The sequence below is a fragment of the Talaromyces proteolyticus genome (genome assembly GCF_021365285.1).
Source record: "Talaromyces proteolyticus strain PMI_201 chromosome Unknown BGW36scaffold_7, whole genome shotgun sequence".
Taxonomy (NCBI): Eukaryota; Fungi; Ascomycota; class Eurotiomycetes; order Eurotiales; family Trichocomaceae; genus Talaromyces; species Talaromyces proteolyticus.
This window is the reverse complement of record NW_025764283.1, coordinates 1,385,425-1,404,642: the sequence shown is the minus strand read 5'-3', so window position 1 is coordinate 1,404,642 and position 19,218 is coordinate 1,385,425. Positions and strand designations below refer to the sequence as shown.

Here is a 19,218-nt window from a genome sequence, read left to right as displayed (position 1 = left end):
TGGAGAGCAAATATGCCACTCTCATCGACGCGAATGAAGATCTGACTAAACAGCTTGCAGCCCAGGGAGGAAACTCCGAGCAAGTTAAAGAACTCACTGAGCAGCATGAATCTAGAGTCACTGAACTTGCAACATTGGTGGCTACCCTTGAAGACAAGGTGCGAGAGAAAGAGCAGCTCGTCAAGAAGAAGGAGGCTACGATCGCGGACATCGAGGCCGAGAAACAAAAGAGCGTTCGATTGGTAGAAGAGCTCGAGGAACAGATTACGAGCACGTTCGATCAACATCACAACCGGCTCTCTATCATGCAGAGCGAGCGCCACCAAGCTCTCGAAGAAGCTAATGCAAGGGTTTTCACGCTCGAACGTGATGTTGAAACATATCGTGTCCGTATTGAGCAGCTTGAGGTAAGAATCCGTTCATTCCGTCCACTTAATGTTTTATGCTAATCAATCAATAGCTTCAGCTCAAGAATACCGGACATGATACCGCCGAACGTACTAGTTCTATCACCTCGAATCTTCGCAAGAGCACTTCAAATACATCTCTTCCATCCCCCCCGCCGGCAATCCCCTTGCCACCTTTGCCCTCTATTGCTGCTGCTGCATCTGGAAACCCTGGAAGCATCTCTCCTCCCGGCTCGCGTCATACTAGCAGAGAACTGGTTAGCCCTCAATTAATCGAAGACCAAGAAGCTCGCATCAAGACTATTGAGAAACACCTTTATGCCGAAAAGCAGCTTACTGCTACATTGGAGGAAGCGCTAGGTGACCTAGAAGCCCAAAGCAACAAAATCAAAGCCGATATGGAAGGCTGGAAGAAGAAGGCCTGGCAATACGAAGATGAGCTTCAGACGCTACGCAAGGAGCGAAATTCCACCCGTCTTTCTCTCCAGGCTGTTGAAGAAGAACGCAGCGCTCGACGCGAAGCTGAGGCTGCGCGGGCACAGCTGGAGGAGCGAATGAACGCAATCAACAGGAAAAAGAAGAAGAGCACGCTCAACTGCTTCTAAGACTGCCACCTCCCACCCGATCTTTTTGTACCACTTACCACCCTCAAGTGATCCAACACATGTACATGAAAAGGAGCATTGCACCTACTCCGATATTATTTCGATTCCAGCTTAAAAGGGCAGAGAGACAAGTTTCCGTCATACTGACAGATCCTTTTTCTGCTTCTCATGTTTGCTTCATTTCTTGTCATCTGCCTTTCATTACGACGTTTGCACGATAAGCAGGTTACTTGGAGCCTGATGTACATTGCCTTTTTATCCTTGCCACTGAATTTGTATGTATCGCCTGATATATGTTTTTGTGTTTCATACATACCCCTTCCTCAAATCTCTTTTTTCATGTACCAGACTTATTGCTACGACACAGATTTTTCTTATTCTGTTTCCCTTTTTGTCCTGATATTTTTCATTTCTACTTTGTGATTAACTTTCGATTCTTCGCCATTCTGCACAAATGACGATCATGGACGATATGGCGTGGCCTGTTGAACTATGTTTTTGTTACCGTTGTTTTACTTAGCCTACCATCAGAGCTGATTCTTTACACTCAACTATTCAACTATTCAATTATGTAGTCGGACTGTATCGTATGCCATGCTATTCGTAGCAAATGTAAGACCAATTTCTCCTCTCCTTGCCTCGAGGCCGCAGCGTGGCCTCACCTTAGTAATCACTGACGCGGGAATAGCTTCTTGTCAATGCGGCTTTACATGGTTTGCAACTCTTGGATTCTTTCTCAGCACCACTCCAGTAGCTTAATCTGTAATTGTTTTAGACTAGTCTTTTTGAGTAATTTACGACCTTATGGGACGTAATAGAATCACTATTTTGGTAAATTAGGCATGGTTTTGTTCATATGGAAATTTAGTTGTTATCACATGCTATGTATAAACAAAGAAGCTGTTGTTCGTGATCATAACTATGCAATATAAGCTGAAAGAGCCAGCCTTAATTAGACGAACTCCATTATACTTCATCTCTGCACCTAGGTGATTACACTATTTTACATTCCTATTCTATGCCAGAATCCATGCGCGTGTTGAAAGTTTAAGATAAAATTACTCCTACGACTTAACTCCCATTTTTGTCCAGCTGAATGGTGTAAGAGTATGGCGGTGCCAAATTAATCCACATCTTGTAAGTCTTGGCAGTCCGGCAAGGGCGAGGGTGTTCTGGCAGCTATGATGAGAGGATGATTTCCAAGGAATAATGTAGCAGCTGATCGTCTTCGAGCATAAGGTAGATTGACATGCTCTTCATGGGCCGACTGGGAAGTCACCATAGCTGCTGGAGGCCCAGCTAAACCTTCCTGCAGAGGCTGCGAACATTTTTCCCAGTGAGCGGTGTTTGGTCTAGTAATGTATTATACTCATCCATCCAGTCACTGAGAGCTCGAGAGGATGACATGGAATCCGGGTGACCAGGCCCTAATACTGTGTTGCGCAAGTTAGAGCATTTTTTCATTAGAGTCAAGGCATGCTGTAGTATTCCTTGAGATTTCAAAGTATATGCAAGGTTCGCCATGATGGCTAGAGTGTCAGGATGCTCGTCTCCTAACACCATCTTCATTTTCTCCATTACTTGGACACCTAGCTTCTCAGCTTCAGTCCATCGACCCTGATTCCAAAAGGTTGATACCAGGTTGGCCATACTGCTTAGAGTGTTAGGATGCTCAGCTCCCAGAACTGTCTTCCTTTTCTCTATTATTTGCACCTCTAGTTTCTCAGCTTCATTCTATCGACCCTGATTACAAAAGGTTGATGCCAGGTTCGCCATGCTAGTTAGAGTGTCAGGATGCTCGTCTCCTAACACCATCTTCATTTTCTAATTGGTAGGCAGGCAATGACAATATAGTGGCCGTTTGATTCGCCAAGCTCGTAGGCATTCGGGTCGGTGGAGGGTTTCGGCAGCGGACTGAGGGTTTCATGAAGCATAACGCGGGCAGCTGCTACCTCCAGTGGCAAGGCGCATATCCACGCGATTGTGTAGTCGTTGTGCGTCAAAGAGGTCATCGTGGGCCACAACAGGGAGCTAAAATAGGTCAAGGATAGATGTCCTGATAATGACAAGCTTAACGTGATACTGTTTATGATGGGCAAGAGAATGCAAAGCACTGTTTATCTGGCCGTGAAGGAGGGTAACGGCTACGTGTTGCTGAAAGGCTGCTGAATGAACGCACGGTCCTCTAGCCATGGACATCTACATGATAATCATTTTGACACACATCTTCATTCAGAATTCATAAAGGTAACAAGCGAATCATTATAATTTGTGGCGTGGCGCGAAATAATTTACGATGTGGAAATAACAATTACAATGTAAAACCTCTTTTGTCCCTACTCGATATAGTTCGCCGTACCTGAGAGAGGCTCGGCGATCGGCTTGCTTCGGCTTTCGGCAACCTAATGCAGTAAGTACAACGAACTAGTTAACGACATGAACAACAGGAAGTGCTTACAAATTAAACATGAATTCCAATTCTATTTTTTAAGTACTTAATCTTACTTTTACCCCTCTTCGATCTCACAGTCGAACTTAAATTAATTACTTACTTGAACGTAATCTCAACCAAAGTATGTACTATGGCCATCAGTGAAACCAATTACGGACTGATTCGCAAAGCTGCCGGTGTAGCGGCGTTCGAAGGCATCCCCGTCCCAACTTTACCTGATGACTATCTACTCATTCGCGTTGTTATAGTTGCTGTAAATCCTACTGATTGGACAACACTTGATGCACCAGGTGACGATGGCACGCTGGTAGGATGTGATTGGGCAGGAACAGTAGAAGAAATTGGGCCAAAAGTTGAGAAAGCATTCAAAATAGGTGATAGAGTTGCGGGATTTGCTCATGGAGGTAAGTCGAGTTTCTACTAAAGACAAGACGCTTCGTTTTTGAGGATGTATGAGCGTCTTCTACATCATTGGTTATTGCGAAGAATACTGATATCTATTTAATGGAATAGGTAATGATGCTAGACCACAGACAGGAGCTTTCGCAAAATTCATCATAAACAAAGGCGATACAGTGATATGTGTTCCTGATAACGTACCATGGGAGGCAGCCGCATCTGTACCGTGTGCTATCGGCACAATGGGACTTGGACTGTTCAAATTCCTATCAATACCATTCCCAGGACTCGAATCCATCCAAAGTTCCGAAGCAAGCCAAGACGATAACAAGACTATTTTGATATACGGAGGCTCAACTGCTACTGGAACCATTGCAATTCAGTTTGCGAAACTGTAAGTTTTATATAATATTGGCGCGCACGAATCTTAAAGGCTTATTTAGTCAGAGCTGGGTACACAGTTATTACAACTGCATCGCCAAAACATTTTGACCTTGTCAAAGGTCGTGGCGCCGATTTGGTATTTGACTATGTATGATACTCTTTTCTTTATACCCTCCAATTCTGTCGTAGTATAAGATTGCTAATTCCAGTCTAGAACTCTCCTAATGTGGGAGAAGACATCCGCAAAGCGACCGACGACAAGCTCATAAAAGTTCTGGATACGGTCAGTAAAGAGTCTTCTGCCAAGATTAGTGCCGAAGCACTTAGTAGCAAAGGAGGAACCTACGTGAACTTGCTAGGAGAGTACGACGCGCCTCGTTCTGATGTTGAATCTATCTTCTTTCTCGTCTATGGTATCACTGGCGAGAAATATATTTTTGAGGGCAAGCATTGGGAAGCCCAGCCTACATACTTTGAGTTTGCGAAGAAGTTCTTCCCTGTTGTGGAGAAGCTTTGGGGTGAGGGCAAATGGACGGAACATCCACGTGAAGTCAGACCTGGTGGTCTATTTGGTGTGCTTGATGGCATGAAGGACATGAAGGAGGGCAAGATAAGTGGATATAAGCTTTTGTATCGTGTGGAGGAAACCCAGTGGCCACAGTAGAGCAATGGTTTTTTCTTTTCCATAGATTAGTTCACGTTACCCTTTATTGCAGCATGTTCACGACTACGAGCTTGTTCTACCGGAGTTGGTGGATCGGGGAGCGATTCATCTCCTTCGAGAAATTGGCGGATGATGTCTAACCTCGAGTTCGGAAGGGGTTGCTGGGAAACTGTTTGTTCGCACAACCCTTGCCTGAAATAGTAATTTTAAAAAGTTTATAGAACAAGTTGGTATGAAGGAATTTGGAATAGAGTTCTTCTTGAGAAATTTTGAAGTATCGTACACGGAGACAGAAGGGGGATGCTCCTGGCTTTAGGTCCCACCAAAGACATCACGGGCCTGAACGGAAAATGCAGAGGCTCCCGATGGGCTGTACAAGGCTGCCAGGTTGGAAATATTCATACAAGAGCAGGTTCCTTTCAGCTGCAGAGGGTCCACCATGAGGTGGGCCGCCGTCTCCAAGCAGGTCAACTGCTCGGTGGCGGAGCGTGTCGCCCAGTGCTTTCCATGGCGTTCTTACCCTTGGTCATCTAAGAGACTATTGAAAGAATAGCTGGCTAGGCCCCGGGATCACATTCTGTCGATTCGTTCGGCGATGTATCATCCCTCAATTAGGCCTTTCTAGAGGGCGAATCTGCCTGGCTACTTTTCTAACTGACTTGGGGAAGAGACTATTAACCGTTCGTCCTCATCGAACTAATAATCACCGGCCCAACCGCCTCAGCTCTAGAACTATTATATTGGCTGCTATTACTTCATTACGCCCGTGTGAAAGTGCCTTGTACCAGCACTTACGTTGGACTCGATGCTCTGTGTCAAGACAATAGGCCTGTATCATATTAGATGTGGCGGAGCAGTCTTCGCTTTACTCAATATTGAGGCCATGATATACAAGTAGGTTTATAAGACGGCAATGGTCACTATATGAATCCAGTAATTCCGAATTACATGTTTTTCACCGTCCTAGAGCCTCCTAGAGATCTTCCTGTCAAGCTAAATTATATTAGAACGCATTGTCCATTCTTCAGCGTGCCTTCTGTTTTTCAAAGTCTTGAGGCTGCAATCCCCTTGCCACCCTATACCGAGCAGCAATTCATCAGCCGCGACAATGTCCACCACGACCGCCATATGCGTATCGCAGGTCTCATTCGACTAACAGACATCATTTGTGGCATGATAGTGCTCGGGGTAATAATTTCCATTGCTGGAGCAATTGGGTACTTGATATATATAAAATACAGAGAATGACGTTCTCTACAATCAGGTAAGTGTAATGATCTAAGGCATGTGTGTATTCTGATTATATATGGAAAATTGTTCTAACAGTATATGAGAGGGGCCTAGGGCTCTAATATATAGCCAAAGGTATACAAAGACCATCTATCTATAGCCTGAATGGTTCCACCATGGTGAAAGCCCTTTGATTGTGATAGTAGCACGGGACAATGGATGAGACTAGTATAAATGATATGACCAAAAGGTAATATTGTCAAAGCCTCTGTTAATATAGATCGACATGAAGCTTTCGCAAATATAAAGTTTATTATAACGAAATTAGTTCTAAAGATTATCTTTCCCAGAATCATCCCATGTGGCGATATTCACTAGGGATATCGGTCAGTTGTATAGAATTTCAACAAATATTTAATCCTGAGATACTTAACTTATCAGCAATCTCTCTTTGCCGCAATAGGAAATGGTGGCCTCAACCATCTTGCCTAGAATTTAACTTCACATTTCGTACAAGCATTAGTTGCATCGAGATTGTCATCGGCATAGCTGGCTATACAATATCAGCGATTGAAGTACTTATCAACTCACGTTCGACACTTTTACCTATTCTGGTATTTTACCTTCTTCTGGCATTGGATCATCTGTCAGAAAAGGCATACGGGGTATCCCATGGCTGGGTAAAAGCACTGGGCCTTTTTCAATCACACATGGGAAATTGGTGTCTTTTATCATAGGCCGACAACTCTTTTCAGATGCTTATTCCCAGGTATTGTACACAGTTGATTATTGGTTCCGGTTTTGTTAATCTTTAATCTTAATACCAATGCAATGTGCTAAACCCACATAGACTGCAGTTTTCTAAGGGTGGTAAGAAACCCCACGATTTCGATCCCCCCGGTGACGGTTCCTTGTAATTTGCGTGGATGAGCCTTCGAGCAGCCGTCAAGGACGCTCGACCACCGAGACACTGGAAATGATGTAGTGGTATCATTTGTATCTCAAATGTCCTGTTTAACTACCAATTGCGTTGAGTCATATAGTTACGATGTGTGAATCCCTGTCAAAACTTGATATCGGGAAAGTGTATGGTTGTGGCCGAAAAGAACCCGGCGCGGATCCGCTTTATAGATTGCGATGCTGCTACCGAGCGCTAAAAATCACAAAATCTTGCAGGTGTATGCAGTTGGGCTGGCAATTGGACAGGGATGCTGATAAAAGTGTGATTGCATGCATGTATTAGATAGTATTGGTAAAGCCATGCCGTTCGAGCCGAGGTTTAGCCGCACGATCTCTTAATCCCTGTCATAGGAACAGTAAGACCACTAAGCGTCTCATCCAAACTAACAAGGGTCATCTCAGTGTATCGTGACCATGGGGGTTATACTAGTGTCGGAATGATGATATCCGACACTAGGCTGCGGCTGAGACTAATCTCGCCATTCATCATTTGTGCGTTGATAGGATAATACGGGTGGAGATGCAGGAAATATGTGGCGGCCGCTTTTATTTCATTCCACTTCCCAAAGCGCCGCCCATTCAGTACAGCCCATGGGCAATAGGTATTTGATGAATTGGTTGTATAAGACCGGCGGATCGCCAGGTATTTTCGGACCGTATACGGTTCTCACGTCATTGGAAAGAGATTACTAGTTTATTTGTTTGTTTTATCGAACATCAGATATGTTTGAGTGGTTACAATTCTTGAGTACTCAAAAATCTAGATCCGTTGGAAGATAAAACCATCGTACTAATCCTATCAAACCGACTTTCCTTCTGGGTACTTCATCTCAAATTCTCCATCTAGACAATAAATTCTCTCTCCCTCCTTCGTCATTGCATCAAATTTCACAGTGAAGTTTCCCTATATCGTTAACGTCAATGTTGATTTATATATACATGGAAAAATAGATAGTTAACGTACTTCACCTACAAACCAAGGTATATAATAATGAAGACTTATTAAGGCGAATCCTTTCTCAGGTGGACATTCCTTCTCTCGATTTACATCTGGCTGCTCGATGGTTTCCATTATACCGCAGAACGGAACTGTGCCACTCCGCCCTGGGTTGTCAGTTGAGTTCTCGCGTGCATACCAATTCCAAACTGGATGATCTGAGATGTCTGAAAGAAAGGTTCCTAAGGCAGTTAGTAGATTTCATTAATACGCTTTCCGTAGAACTTACCATAAATGTAGATGTCAAGATTTTCTTCGCTAAAATGGCAGTGTCAGGCCGAATCTAGTGATTTAAAATGTAGGAGTCTTACACGAGCGGAGGCGTTGGATTAACTATGAGTTGTTCGATTTGGAACAGATCTGTATCGCGAGATTCAGGGCAGAACTTTAGATTCGACCCCCGGGAATTACTCCTGGGATTGACAATGAGGTAGCTGTACTTGTAGAGCGCTGAGATGAGGACTGAAACCAAGCAAGCCAAACAAGAGAATTCACAGCAAGAAAGCGTATCTGCTCCATTCTTTAGAAGTGTAAGAGTAGATTTATTGGTTAAGTAAAACAAACGATCCTGAAGTGGAATGAATTTGGGGTCTAGAAATATGAGGAGAGGGGAGCTCACTTTTATTCGAAAAATGTTCTCAAACGGTAGCACCTGGCAGCAGCGCCGCAATCTAATAATGCAGACTGCTACAGTGGGATGAATTATGTTTGAGAGTACTAAAAATTTGTACTTGTATTGCCCCATAATAATGCAGCACTAGTCTGAAATTATACAGTATAAAAAGAGAATTGGTCTGTTTTAGGTTTAGTTATATATTTAGTGCTTATTTTTATTACCACATTTTTAGTGTTATCCTCAAACATAATTCATCCTACTGTACGGACTACCTAACGTTATCATTGATCTAGGCTCCAACTTAAATGCTACGCCATTAGTGGTACCAACAGTTTGCGAATCCTAAGCCCTGCCGGTTGCATGTACGGTTTGTGTCCTCCTAGTTTACCTTTTGTAAAATTATATTGTTTCGCATAAGGACTGGAGTGTCAAGCAAGCTATCTAACCCTTTATCGCGAACGAGATTTTCGGCTTAACTTCAGCCCCGGTAGTCAACGGTCCGAGTAGCTACCGGCGAAGCCTTTATGGATTTCTAGAACAATTGATGAGATGTAATACTGTATGGCATTCCTTTATGACTTCTAGAACTGGATAGTCATGAACTATTGTAGAGGGTAGAGTTGTGATAGACGTAGAGTTTTTAAGTAAACTAGGCGCGACATGTGCTCCCAAAGTTCAGCGCATCAAAGCAATCTTAAATCGGTCGAATAAAGTTAAACGCACAATTAATTTACTAACACTGATAAAAAAGTTAATCTGACTCGTGGCAAAAATGAATGAAAATCATATAACTTGATATACTTATTCAGAAAAGATGCTATAGTCTGTGAAAGTATGCTGTATAATTAATACAACTGAGCAGGCAACACGCTGAACAAGATCAAAAACATATTTTAGACCACGAATCTGTGCTCATAACCGGGCTAATTGAAATATAATGTGTGTATCCATCTTGGCCCCGTTTAAGACCAGATAAAGCGCTGTTTCTGTTCAGCTTGTTTATACATATTTTCTGCCTCCTTTAGCTTACCCTGATTAGCGTAGAGATTCCTAAGATTGTTGACAGTATCAAGGGTGGATATGTGGTGAGGAACTAGTGCCTTCTCGCAGCCTACTAGTGCTCGCTCGTACATCTTCTCCGCCTCCATCAGCTTGCCCTGATCATCGTAGAGATTCCCTAAACCATCAAATGCACCTCAGACGGCGATGTCATGAGTCTGTCGGTTGTTATTCCACCTCTGACGTGCGTAATCTGCATGAGCTAGCAACCGCCGTTGGAGCTCCCAATAATTTTGCCCACTGGTCCTAGGTACCATATACCCAACAAATACTAGTGCTAGTTCATCTAATTGAATTGCTTTCACACCAGGTTCTTTTTCAGTGATGTGGGGACACCAGTCTTGTACAACAGGATGCATCGCATAGCTTCCATCTTATTGATTGGTCTCAATTAGGGAGAATCCGATAAGAGCCCTCATACTTATTTTAAAAGCAAGAGGCTTGGATATAGCCTTATCAAACCAGGGCGGGGTATGTTGTCTATGAGAACCGGATTTCGCTAATTCATACCAGATATCTCGATGATCAAAGCAAGCAAGTAGCAATAACAGCTCTGCTACATTCGGGTCTCGCTTCTGGATCTCACGATATAAAATCATCCATCTTTATAGCATATTATCTTGCTGGAGTTCTTTGTTATGCCTCCCCCTCTACTCTATCATGATGAACATTCGTATCGCCCCTATCATACAAACCGTGGTGATTACCTGTCCTGCCAAAGGACTATTGATGATACCTCTTGCAAAAACTGTCTGAGTACTGCGTGTGTATAGTTCTAATAACTTGACTAGATTTCGCTCAGATTTCTCTCCAGTGCTTTTTGATGTGTCAAAAGGTAAGCTGATTTGTTTTTCTATTCTTGACGCATGATGATCCCATATATTTCCATACTAAGTATGAAGACTCGTCTAATGCTTACACCATGTATCTGCTTTTCATCTTTCGGCTGATGTCACATAATTTTATATTGTTACTCGTTTACTGTGGGAATTCAAATAATGCGTGAACAGGTCTACTCTTGAAACGCGCCGAGGTCCTTGTCGTTCCATCTGCCTGTCGTTAGATATTTTATAGGTTCATAATGAAACCAGCTTACGTGATAAACCGTCCACTCAACGTATGAGGCGCGTCGAGCACCAGCTTCGCCATGACATGGCCCGGCTGCTCCGGCTTGCGCAATTTCCCGTCGCGGTGCGCCTCGATAAACATTGATATGGCCTCGTATGGCATGTTGTCGACATGGTCCTGCCGGATCTCGCGCTGCATGTCCGTGTCGACCATGCCCGGCCGCACCGCGATGGCAGTGACATCGGGCTCCTCTTTGGCCAGCGACAGCGTAAAATGGTTCATGGCCGCCTTGGTTGCGCCATACAGAGAAAAGCCGCCGATGGCCGAGATGGCTACGCCAGAGGATGTAAAGATGATTTTTCCTTTTGATTCGCGTAGAGCAGGGAGCGCGGCTGTTGTCTGCATTATGATTTGTAAACATAGCCTTGACTCTCCGTACACTTTGTAGACGGGTAGACTTACAAACGACACCAGACTGAAAAAATTCACCTCAAAGCCTGCCTTCCACTGCTCGACCTCGGCCTTGGCCACCGTCGACACCTGGCCCAGCACCCCGTGGTTCAGCACCAGCCCATCCAAACGACCAAAGCGAGACTTGGCCAGCGCAACCGCTTTCTCGCCGAGCGAGTGGTCGGCTAGGTCGCCGGCGATGTACTCGACGTTGTCCGGGAACTGGGCCTTGAGGGCTTGCAGCGATTCAGCAGAGCGCGCAAGGATGACTAGGTTGTTTGCGGGCGTGGTTGTGAGGAGGTATTTTGAGATGGTCAGGCCGAGGCCTTGAACCTGTTAGTTTCAATGTTTTTGATCATGTTGGGATGGTTTTGGTCGAGGGTTGAAGAGGTCTCGTACCGCGAGAGGCGCCGGTGACGATGATGGTTTTGGGTGCCATGTCTAGCTACAAGGATTGTTAGTGACGATGCAACAGAATAGATGTGATATACTCGGGTTGTATATAGAAATCAACGCTGTATATTTCTTCGTGACGAGAAAATCAATTGATGGGAGTTGTCGAGAGGGAGGAGAGCGAGCAGTAATTATGATGACAGTACAGAATTAGAAACTAGGTACCCCTTAGTTAATTATTATTTTTCGAGCTACTACGTAGACCCTGCAAGGAAGGGGCCAATCAAGTGAGCGAGCCATTAGGAGGTATAGTAATTTTAGAAATTGTAATAAAGGTTAGCCATAATAGGTGATAATAAGAATTTGCCAAGAATCCTCACGGACTGACACCAACCGCACAAGCCCCCAATGGACCACTTTCATTTGAGATCTATTTTCTCTTACGCCGACGCAAATAGCCCACCGTATAAGCTATGCATGAGATTCACCGGTGATGTGCATTTACTTTCTCGGGCTCAAAGTATCTCCAAGTCCGCCCCCAACATAATATCTGTCGCCCACTCCTTTATCCTGTCAAAGTTCCTACACTTCCTTAATGGACTGAAGTCCGCCCTAATCCCGATTGGTGATTTTGGATCGTCCATGACCACTTGCGGCGTTACATCACCATGACACGTCAAGACTATTCGTAAGGTCTCGATACAGTGGTCAACGTGCATACGGGCACCGAAATCAGTGTCGCGCATGTCGTCTGGCATCCGAACGATTTCTGGGTGGCGATTGTAATAGTCCCTCCTGGTGTATTGGCAAATTAGATTCTTCGCCTAGGTGTAAGAAAATGCTTGATTCTGGAAAAGTCGCAAGGTATCAAGGTATGCTGATGAACTTACGAGGTAATGAAGCTGGTGGAAGACCTCGAGTAAGCTGTGGTAGCCGCCTTCTGTGTCGTTGACAGGTCGGAGGAATCGACCTTCACCTAGGTCGGTGGTTCTGTTTAGTGCTGGTAGTTTGTCTCCGGGGATTCGCACACCTCCGTCTGCGAAACCATGATCAGTACAATGACTTGAGCAAAGAAATGTGATGTTGATTAACACGCCCATAAACTTCTCCAGGCTCTCTCTAGCTTGGGTGTTGGGGGCCACGGTAAATTGTTTCGTGAGCGAAAGGATTTGGGATCTCCATTTCCTTATACTCCATGGCCTCGAGAGCCGGTGCTGATCATTTTGTGAGAAGGGTCTCCAACTATGGTAATCTTTATCTCCTTAATAAGGAACTTGCAATATATGCTCAATTGAATTGCACAAGCCTGATCTGATGGACGGTACATGAGGGCTAGAATACCCAGAATTGCAGAGGAGATAATGAAGAGACATAGTATACTACACAGGTAGATGACGAGTCGACAGAGTGTAGATTTCTGTGTAGGTTTCTCCTGAAAAGACCCATCATCTTGCTCGGTAGCTGAGAGCAAAGACTGTGAGTCGATTTGAACATATGTTTTTCAAACTCCGACAAAAACCCTCTTTCTAGTCAAGATAGCGCCGCATTCTTTATACTTTATATGAAACTATCTCTTACTTTTAATGTTTTTATAATATTCTAATCAGATATATCAAATATAGTGCTTGCTTGAACTACTGCCATTTTAAGATAAGATTGGCTAGCTGTTATAATCTAAGGCATGTGTGCATTCTGGTTATATGTAGAAGATTGTTCTATCAATACATGAGAGGGACCTAGGGCTCTAATATATAGCCAAAGGTATACAAAGAACATCTATTTATAGCCTGAAAGGTTTCACTATGGTGAAAGCGCTTTGATCGCGACCGCTCTAATATATAGTCGAAGCTATACAAAGAACATTGATGAAGAGCATCTATCTATAGCGAAAGCCCTTAGTCCTCTTCGCAATCGAAGAGCACCCCCATTCGGTTAGGTGGGCAACTCTGGTGTGGATTACTATGATTGACCCCGGTGATTTTGTTAGTACGATGGGCCTCACAACTTTGCCATAATAGTTAATATGCGGCTTTCACTGATCTGTAAGGTCAAGTCTCCCCATTATAAAGCAAACCAGACACTAAAGATTGGCCAAACATCAAGACGCAAATTTACATAATCCCCACATAGCATAAGATTAAAAAAATGTTGGCCGATTATAGTGCAAGGAATTTTAGTGCAGTATTAGTGTGTTCTAATATTGCAAGGGGGAAGAAGCCTGAATTTTGAATAACTGGAAACTAGACCTAATTTATACCCAATTTACTAGTGGAGTTGATCGCTAATAATTACCCAAATAATGACAAATTCTCGGAAATTGCAGAGAAAAATAACGCGTCAAAACCATGGTTTTGACATACCGTTCCATGGCGCGTTATTATCGCACTAGCTGGCTGACAAAAAAGCACTAACAAAATCAATGGGGTCAACCATAGTACGTACGAATTTGATATAGCACTATGATTAAATTTACACATATAAGAGATGCGTATTATTCTTATAATTCAAATACACCTAAAACAAGAGTATTTCTTGCACAGTAATATCCATTAACTCTATGTTTCTAAGACTGGTCTGTGCGCTGGACCCTAGACTTTTCTATTTAAGTGGCCGTGATTTAAATTAACTAGGCAACATTTATAATTCTTATTCATTGTTTTCTTATTCCCGACATCTGCCGGCTTCTTCCAATCGCAAAATCTCTTCCTCTTAGACGGAGAGAACTAGGACGTACACTATGTCAGCACAAGTTGGTGAAAAATTACTAACATCAAAATATCAATACTATCATGAATTTCATGAGGACTCTTACAGCGTTGGAGTTGTCGATGATGACGGTGCAGTCCTCTATGAAGGTCCTTATGGCGGCCTTCTAAATGATATTGTGCGATACAATGACGTGGCTAAATTAGCCCAATACCTGGATATCAACGCTCGTGCTACTCTGGGCCAGGTTGAGGTACACCATTGGGACCCATTTTATGTTGCTGCAGAGTCTGGGAGTACTGAAGCGCTTGACCTGCTTCTCAAGCATTATAATGCTCATTTAAACGACACTGACATGATACCATTTGAAAAACGACAATTTCGCCTGCTTAATGTGGCCTGCTTAAACGCTCGGGTCGAGACTGCGCTGTTTCTTTTGGATACCCAATCTGCACTGGCAAGCCTCCATGCCAGAGATAATTCTATGTACCGTAAGGACGGTGACACCCCACTGCTCTCAGCTGCAGATTCCTTCACCCATTTGCCGCGCGGCCTTGAACAAGATGATGACCTTGCAGTCCATGCCCATCAGGCTCGTGCTGAAGAGCTTATGAGTCAACTCCTTAACAGAGGAGCTTCCGCTCAAGATGTAATGATGTGTATTGTCAATAAACAACAGATTTCAGATACAGTCCTCAGTCGGGCCATTTCGAGGGCCAGCTATGGATTAATAAAACGACTCATTACCGAAGGAGCGGACCCACATGTCAAGATTGTACAGCCGGCCGATTTTGGTCAAGACGAGCAAGTGCATGGCGTAACTCCTCTTCATCTTGGAAGTCTGCATGCGAATATTGATGGTGTTCAGGCCCTGTTTGATCATCGTGGGGACAAGGCTACTGTTATGGAAATGGTCTTATCCAGTGATAGCGGCGGTCGCCTTCCCCTTCACTGGGCTGCAAGAGGGGCTCATAGTCCAGAGTACTGCTATATGCTTCCTCGTAACGATATTGTTACACATGCAGTCAATACCATCAATCTACTCTTATCTATCAATCAAGACACAATCAATGCTCAAGACCATGAAGGATACAATGCCTTATGGTATGCAGTCTATAGCTTCAGAGGACGTATTAACCAGCATTTAGACATTCTAAAGACCTTATTCAGGTATGGAGCAGATGGAAATATACGTGACCAAGATGGTAAAAATATGTTGCATTTGTTAGGTTTTACAGCAATTGGTGAAGCCATGGACCCAGTGATAATAGAATGCCTGGTGGCTCATGGTGCCAATATCGATGATGTTGATATACGTGGAAATACTCCACTCAACCAAATGGCGATAAACTTGCGTCAAGTCGAGGCTGTGCGGGCTCTACTTGGCTGTGGCGCCAGCATGAAGGTAAAGAATTTGAGAGGGGATACGCCGCTTCATCAAGCAGCACAGGGAAAGGTATTTCCCTACACATATGGACCGTACATTGAATTGAATGGCATTCTGCTGGATGATAAGATCAGAGCACAAGACAAGATGATAAAAGTTTTAGAAGAAGCCAGTGATGGGCTCAACTTAATGAACGAAAAGAATGTAGATGGCAAGACACCACAACAGCTGCTGGAGGAAATGCGAAACAAGTGGCACAAGGAAGAGCAGGAACGGTTGAGTCATATTGTTAACTAATTGCCGATGATATTCATTACCAACTGTATCAGTGAGAGCTCGAAAGCTGGAAATTCTCTATCCTGATGTCTTTAGATATTTGAGCTCTAGGTTGAATTAAGAACTAGATGTCATGATCAAAGGGCTTTCACCATAGTGAAACCCTTTAGGCTATAGATAGATGTTCTTTGTATACTTTTGGCTATATATATGAGCCCTAGGTCCCTCTCATGTACGATAGAACAATCTTCCACATATAACCAGAATGCACACATGCCTTAGATTATAACACTAGAGTTATGATACGAGTACTTCCAAGCCATGAGATGAGAACTAAAGAAACTATATAATTGATCGCTGCGATCAATGTTTCCCAGGACGATACCTTTATTGCGACATACAAATCTAGACATGCCACAAGCTACCAACTAATGGCGCGGCGGAACTCACACCTGACACTATTCCGTAGATAGTCGATGCGGCGACGATTTACGTCAAGCTATATTAACTATATACAATATGGATGGTCATCCAGTATTAGAATACATAGTGAGAATTTAAGCACAAAACATCCACGGGTATCGCGACGAGCAGCCACACTAGTTGCTCGGTCTCTTCCCACCGCAACCCCTCTAACCCTTAAATCTAACCTTATACTGGGCATCCATCGCCGTCGTCAGGGTGGCAATGGTCTTTGATCAGAGTAGCGGTGTCAAGGATAGTATTATTGGCGCTACCAATGAACTGAGTGGTCAAGTGGGAGCAGTTGTGGACGGTGAACAAGCTCCAGCCGTACGCTACTATGACATCGCGAGAAGTGCTGACATAGGGGGCGCTGGGGGTGTCGAGACCGTCATAGTGTCCACCAGCACCATTGACCACATACCAGGGAGCTGTGGGGTTGTTGGTAATCTCCTGAGTGACGTTGTTGGCAACGGCGGCGTGGCGCTCGTAAAAGTGTTTGTGGCCGTGGAGCACTAGGTCGACGCCGTACTCGATCAGGATGGGCTCGAAAGCGGCCTGGCACTCAGTGCAAACCGTCGTGCTAACGTACCAGGGACGGTGACCAGCGGCAACAACCCAGGGAGTCTTCTTGCGGTCGACGGCGGCGAGGTCCTTCTTTAGCCAGGCGAGCTGGGCTCCGGTCGGTGCAAAGGGGCCAGCATTCTCGGCGCCCTCGCCGCCAGGCTCATCCGGAGCGTTGGGGAAGTCAGTCTCAGTATTAAACATGACGAAGTGCACCATGCCATGGTCGAAGGAGTACCAGAAGTTCTCGAGGCCACCAGATTCAGCAGAAGGCATGCTGGATGGAAGGTCAGTCTCGAATACACGTCTCGTGTCTAGCAAGAGATACGTACTTCCAGTGCTGGCGGTAGCCAGTGAAGTTGAGCTGGCCAGGTACACAGACGCTCAGGTCACTGCCGTTGTCGCAGTTGGCCTCGTGGTTTCCGGGACCGACCATGTAGGGCTTACCACTAGAGAGCTCCTCGATCTCGTCGTAGAAGTCATTGAGGATGCGGTCGTACTCGGCACCGTTGTCGGTGAGGTTGTACGGGGAGACATAGCCGCCCTTCTCCTCCTTGATCCAGGCGTCGGCGTAAGCAAGATCACCAACTGGGAAGCACGTTAGCTAGTGAACGCATCACAGATGACACTAGCGTGCATACCGTGCCAGACGAAGTCGTAGCTACCCTGGCGAGCGGCCAGCGACTGCACCGTCGTCAAATCGCCTGGTTTGAGCGGGTTGGCAGCGCCTTTCCCGACGGTGGTGCTGAGACCATCGGGGCCAAAGGTGCCCATGTCGCCGACCATGGCGAAGCTGAACTCGGTCTTCTGGCCAGGGCGGCGCGCGGTTGTGAAGGTGTAGGTCACATTGCCGCAGTTGGGCTTATAGAAGTATGCGGTGTTGGGCTCAAGGCCAGTGAGGACGACATGGTTGTTGTACGTGGACGAGCTGGGATAAGTGGTCGACACATCCGACTGGGCGACGCGGTTGAGGCGCTGATCCTTGCCGAAGTATACTGTCGGGTGGGTGAGCTGCAGCTTGGTGTTCCAGCTGACTGCCATGCCGTGGTCGCCGGCATAGGCGAGACGAATCTGGGTGGGAAAAATGCCGCCAGTGCATTGACCGAGGTTCTCGGGGGCAGCCTGCGCGGCTGTGGCGAAGGCCAAGGCCGTGGCAGCGCTGAGCTGGAACAACATGGGGGATGGGAATCAGAAAAGAGCGACTAGAGTGGGATAGGAATTCATTCACGCCTGGAGGGCCGGACAGGGCGGCGCGACGAAGATAGATATACAACTACTAATTACATGTTACAGGATAGTCGACATGTACCTGAGGGCTCAGACGCCTTCCAGAAGCAGCGGCTCACTGCAGAGTGGCTTAGTTTGACCAACCATGGTGCCACCCTCCGGCACGTGCCGGCCAGGGCTAGGAAGCTTTCGGCTGCTTCTGGAAATCCTCAAGATCTCGGTTCTATCAGTCAGACGTAACTTTAATTGACCATTAATTCACTGCATGACTCGGTATCTTTCAAATTCACAGTAGTTTCCCCCATCCCCACAAGAGCCAATCCCCTCACACGTAGGCCCGTGGCCACGTGCTACATCTCGTCGGCTGCAATCTCCCCTGAACTCGTATCCAAAAGCCCTTGCGCCGTCTCTAATATCTTATTATAGTAGTAGCTTTCATTTGCCTGTCTCAGCTAGCTTGCATACTGTCGCCGCTCTGTAGGGTTGTGCCCTAATCCGCAGGGCATGGAGCACAGCGACGGGAAGGTAAAGTACGCTAACTAGTGCAAACCATGCAAATAATATGAACAAGCAAATCAAAACAACACAAAAATCGGCCGCGCTCATAACGTCACCTCTCTCGCTCCCGATTGCGCGCCGGACACGCCCAGTCGTGCAATTCTCATGTTATCCGAACTCGGCACGGCCTGCCCAGCTCAGGCCTACGCGCTCGACTTTTCAGTCTCGGGAGGCGTTATTCCCTCACCCGGGGCCATTGCTTTGCTCAAATCGCACAAATTTGAGCTCATTACTCAGAGTTAATTTGTGTTGAACTGATTATTAGCCGAATCCGGTCGTATTTGGGCGTGGAATTTCAAGAATTCGATTCCGCGAGAAAAATTTTGATCCGCAGGTGCTGCATACGTAGCTATT

At 45.3% G+C, this 19,218-nt stretch overlaps 10 protein-coding genes across 10 annotated transcripts; 4 read left to right on the top strand and 6 right to left on the bottom strand.

Moving 5' to 3' along the window:
• Positions 1-1,096: 1,096 nt before the first annotated feature.
• On the top strand, positions 1,097-1,521 carry BGW36DRAFT_186102 (uncharacterized protein). The gene has a single exon (XM_046209754.1). It carries the CDS (start codon positions 1,181-1,183, stop codon positions 1,433-1,435), a length of 255 nt encoding a protein of 84 aa, XP_046071329.1. The 5' UTR covers positions 1,097-1,180; the 3' UTR covers positions 1,436-1,521.
• Positions 1,522-2,135: 614 nt separating this feature from the next.
• On the bottom strand, positions 2,136-3,178 carry BGW36DRAFT_462267 (uncharacterized protein; the record flags this gene model as incomplete). The annotated part of the gene is made up of 4 exons (XM_046222161.1): positions 2,860-3,178; positions 2,764-2,789; positions 2,339-2,663; positions 2,136-2,279 (listed from the first exon to the last, which is right to left on the bottom strand). The coding sequence occupies exons 1-4, from the start codon at positions 3,022-3,024 to the stop codon at positions 2,136-2,138; spliced, it is 660 nt and encodes a 219-aa protein (XP_046071328.1). The 5' UTR covers positions 3,025-3,178.
• Positions 3,179-3,496: 318 nt separating this feature from the next.
• BGW36DRAFT_380866 (putative zinc-binding oxidoreductase ToxD) lies at positions 3,497-5,164 on the top strand. The gene is made up of 4 exons (XM_046216373.1): positions 3,497-3,868; positions 3,978-4,257; positions 4,311-4,395; positions 4,462-5,164. Exons 1-4 carry the CDS (start codon positions 3,595-3,597, stop codon positions 4,909-4,911), a joined length of 1,089 nt encoding a protein of 362 aa, XP_046071327.1. The 5' UTR covers positions 3,497-3,594; the 3' UTR covers positions 4,912-5,164.
• A 1,307-nt stretch (positions 5,165-6,471) lies between these two features.
• Positions 6,472-7,202, top strand: BGW36DRAFT_380860 (uncharacterized protein). Its single transcript, XM_046216372.1, has 2 exons — positions 6,472-6,694; positions 6,748-7,202. The coding sequence occupies exons 1-2, from the start codon at positions 6,501-6,503 to the stop codon at positions 6,947-6,949; spliced, it is 396 nt and encodes a 131-aa protein (XP_046071326.1). The 5' UTR covers positions 6,472-6,500; the 3' UTR covers positions 6,950-7,202.
• A 385-nt stretch (positions 7,203-7,587) lies between these two features.
• Positions 7,588-8,788, bottom strand: BGW36DRAFT_380858 (uncharacterized protein). Its single transcript, XM_046216371.1, has 5 exons — positions 8,510-8,788; positions 8,410-8,483; positions 8,328-8,356; positions 8,066-8,280; positions 7,588-8,005 (listed from the first exon to the last, which is right to left on the bottom strand). The coding sequence occupies exons 1-5, from the start codon at positions 8,615-8,617 to the stop codon at positions 7,901-7,903; spliced, it is 531 nt and encodes a 176-aa protein (XP_046071325.1). The 5' UTR covers positions 8,618-8,788; the 3' UTR covers positions 7,588-7,900.
• Positions 8,789-9,709: 921 nt separating this feature from the next.
• Positions 9,710-9,874, bottom strand: BGW36DRAFT_266909 (uncharacterized protein; the record flags this gene model as incomplete). Its single annotated transcript, XM_046210130.1, has 1 exon — positions 9,710-9,874. A coding segment is annotated over one exon (165 nt), but the record flags the coding sequence as incomplete, so codon positions are not given.
• BGW36DRAFT_380854 (uncharacterized protein) lies at positions 9,787-10,785 on the bottom strand. Its single transcript, XM_046216370.1, has 2 exons — positions 10,084-10,785; positions 9,787-10,023 (listed from the first exon to the last, which is right to left on the bottom strand). The coding sequence occupies exon 1, from the start codon at positions 10,370-10,372 to the stop codon at positions 10,148-10,150; it is 225 nt and encodes a 74-aa protein (XP_046071323.1). The 5' UTR covers positions 10,373-10,785; the 3' UTR covers positions 9,787-10,023; positions 10,084-10,147.
• BGW36DRAFT_380853 (putative short-chain dehydrogenase) lies at positions 10,627-11,882 on the bottom strand. Its single transcript, XM_046216369.1, has 4 exons — positions 11,691-11,882; positions 11,304-11,617; positions 10,870-11,240; positions 10,627-10,822 (listed from the first exon to the last, which is right to left on the bottom strand). The coding sequence occupies exons 1-4, from the start codon at positions 11,728-11,730 to the stop codon at positions 10,786-10,788; spliced, it is 762 nt and encodes a 253-aa protein (XP_046071322.1). The 5' UTR covers positions 11,731-11,882; the 3' UTR covers positions 10,627-10,785.
• A 2,539-nt stretch (positions 11,883-14,421) lies between these two features.
• BGW36DRAFT_298558 (ankyrin repeat-containing domain protein) lies at positions 14,422-16,074 on the top strand (the record flags this gene model as incomplete). Its single annotated transcript, XM_046211441.1, has 1 exon — positions 14,422-16,074. One exon carries the CDS (start codon positions 14,422-14,424, stop codon positions 16,072-16,074), a length of 1,653 nt encoding a protein of 550 aa, XP_046071321.1.
• A 183-nt stretch (positions 16,075-16,257) lies between these two features.
• BGW36DRAFT_380847 (Metallo-dependent phosphatase-like protein) lies at positions 16,258-18,393 on the bottom strand. Its single transcript, XM_046216368.1, has 3 exons — positions 17,721-18,393; positions 17,412-17,667; positions 16,258-17,356 (listed from the first exon to the last, which is right to left on the bottom strand). The coding sequence occupies exons 1-3, from the start codon at positions 18,253-18,255 to the stop codon at positions 16,705-16,707; spliced, it is 1,443 nt and encodes a 480-aa protein (XP_046071320.1). The 5' UTR covers positions 18,256-18,393; the 3' UTR covers positions 16,258-16,704.
• Between the last annotated feature and the right edge of the window lie 825 nt (positions 18,394-19,218).

What these genes read in the sequence shown, in the direction of transcription:
- BGW36DRAFT_186102 (XM_046209754.1), top strand. Translation starts at nt 1,181, where the DNA reads ATGTTTGCTTCATTTCTTGTCATCTGCCTTTCATTACGACGTTTGCAC.
- BGW36DRAFT_380866 (XM_046216373.1), top strand. Translation starts at nt 3,595, where the DNA reads ATGGCCATCAGTGAAACCAATTACGGACTGATTCGCAAAGCTGCCGGT. An exon ending in TGCGGGATTTGCTCATGGAG is followed by an intron (nt 3,869 to 3,977) that starts GTAAGTCGAGTT and finishes TTAATGGAATAG; the next exon opens with GTAATGATGCTAGACCACAG. An exon ending in CCGATTTGGTATTTGACTAT is followed by an intron (nt 4,396 to 4,461) that starts GTATGATACTCT and finishes ATTCCAGTCTAG; the next exon opens with AACTCTCCTAATGTGGGAGA.
- BGW36DRAFT_380860 (XM_046216372.1), top strand. Translation starts at nt 6,501, where the DNA reads ATGTGGCGATATTCACTAGGGATATCGGTCAGTTGTATAGAATTTCAA. An exon ending in ATTGTCATCGGCATAGCTGG is followed by an intron (nt 6,695 to 6,747) that starts CTATACAATATC and finishes CGACACTTTTAC; the next exon opens with CTATTCTGGTATTTTACCTT.
- BGW36DRAFT_380858 (XM_046216371.1), bottom strand. Translation starts at nt 8,617, where the DNA reads ATGGAGCAGATACGCTTTCTTGCTGTGAATTCTCTTGTTTGGCTTGCT. An exon ending in TCTTGACATCTACATTTATG is followed by an intron (nt 8,281 to 8,327) that starts GTAAGTTCTACG and finishes TAACTGCCTTAG; the next exon opens with GAACCTTTCTTTCAGACATC. An exon ending in TACCTTGGTTTGTAGGTGAA is followed by an intron (nt 8,006 to 8,065) that starts GTACGTTAACTA and finishes TTAACGATATAG; the next exon opens with GGAAACTTCACTGTGAAATT.
- BGW36DRAFT_380854 (XM_046216370.1), bottom strand. Translation starts at nt 10,372, where the DNA reads ATGATTTTATATCGTGAGATCCAGAAGCGAGACCCGAATGTAGCAGAG.
- BGW36DRAFT_380853 (XM_046216369.1), bottom strand. Translation starts at nt 11,730, where the DNA reads ATGGCACCCAAAACCATCATCGTCACCGGCGCCTCTCGCG. An exon ending in CGTCACCGGCGCCTCTCGCG is followed by an intron (nt 11,618 to 11,690) that starts GTACGAGACCTC and finishes AACAGGTTCAAG; the next exon opens with GCCTCGGCCTGACCATCTCA. An exon ending in TTGAGTGGACGGTTTATCAC is followed by an intron (nt 10,823 to 10,869) that starts GTAAGCTGGTTT and finishes AACGACAGGCAG; the next exon opens with ATGGAACGACAAGGACCTCG.
- BGW36DRAFT_380847 (XM_046216368.1), bottom strand. Translation starts at nt 18,255, where the DNA reads ATGTTGTTCCAGCTCAGCGCTGCCACGGCCTTGGCCTTCGCCACAGCC. An exon ending in CTACGACTTCGTCTGGCACG is followed by an intron (nt 17,668 to 17,720) that starts GTATGCACGCTA and finishes CGTGCTTCCCAG; the next exon opens with TTGGTGATCTTGCTTACGCC. An exon ending in GGCTACCGCCAGCACTGGAA is followed by an intron (nt 17,357 to 17,411) that starts GTACGTATCTCT and finishes CCTTCCATCCAG; the next exon opens with CATGCCTTCTGCTGAATCTG.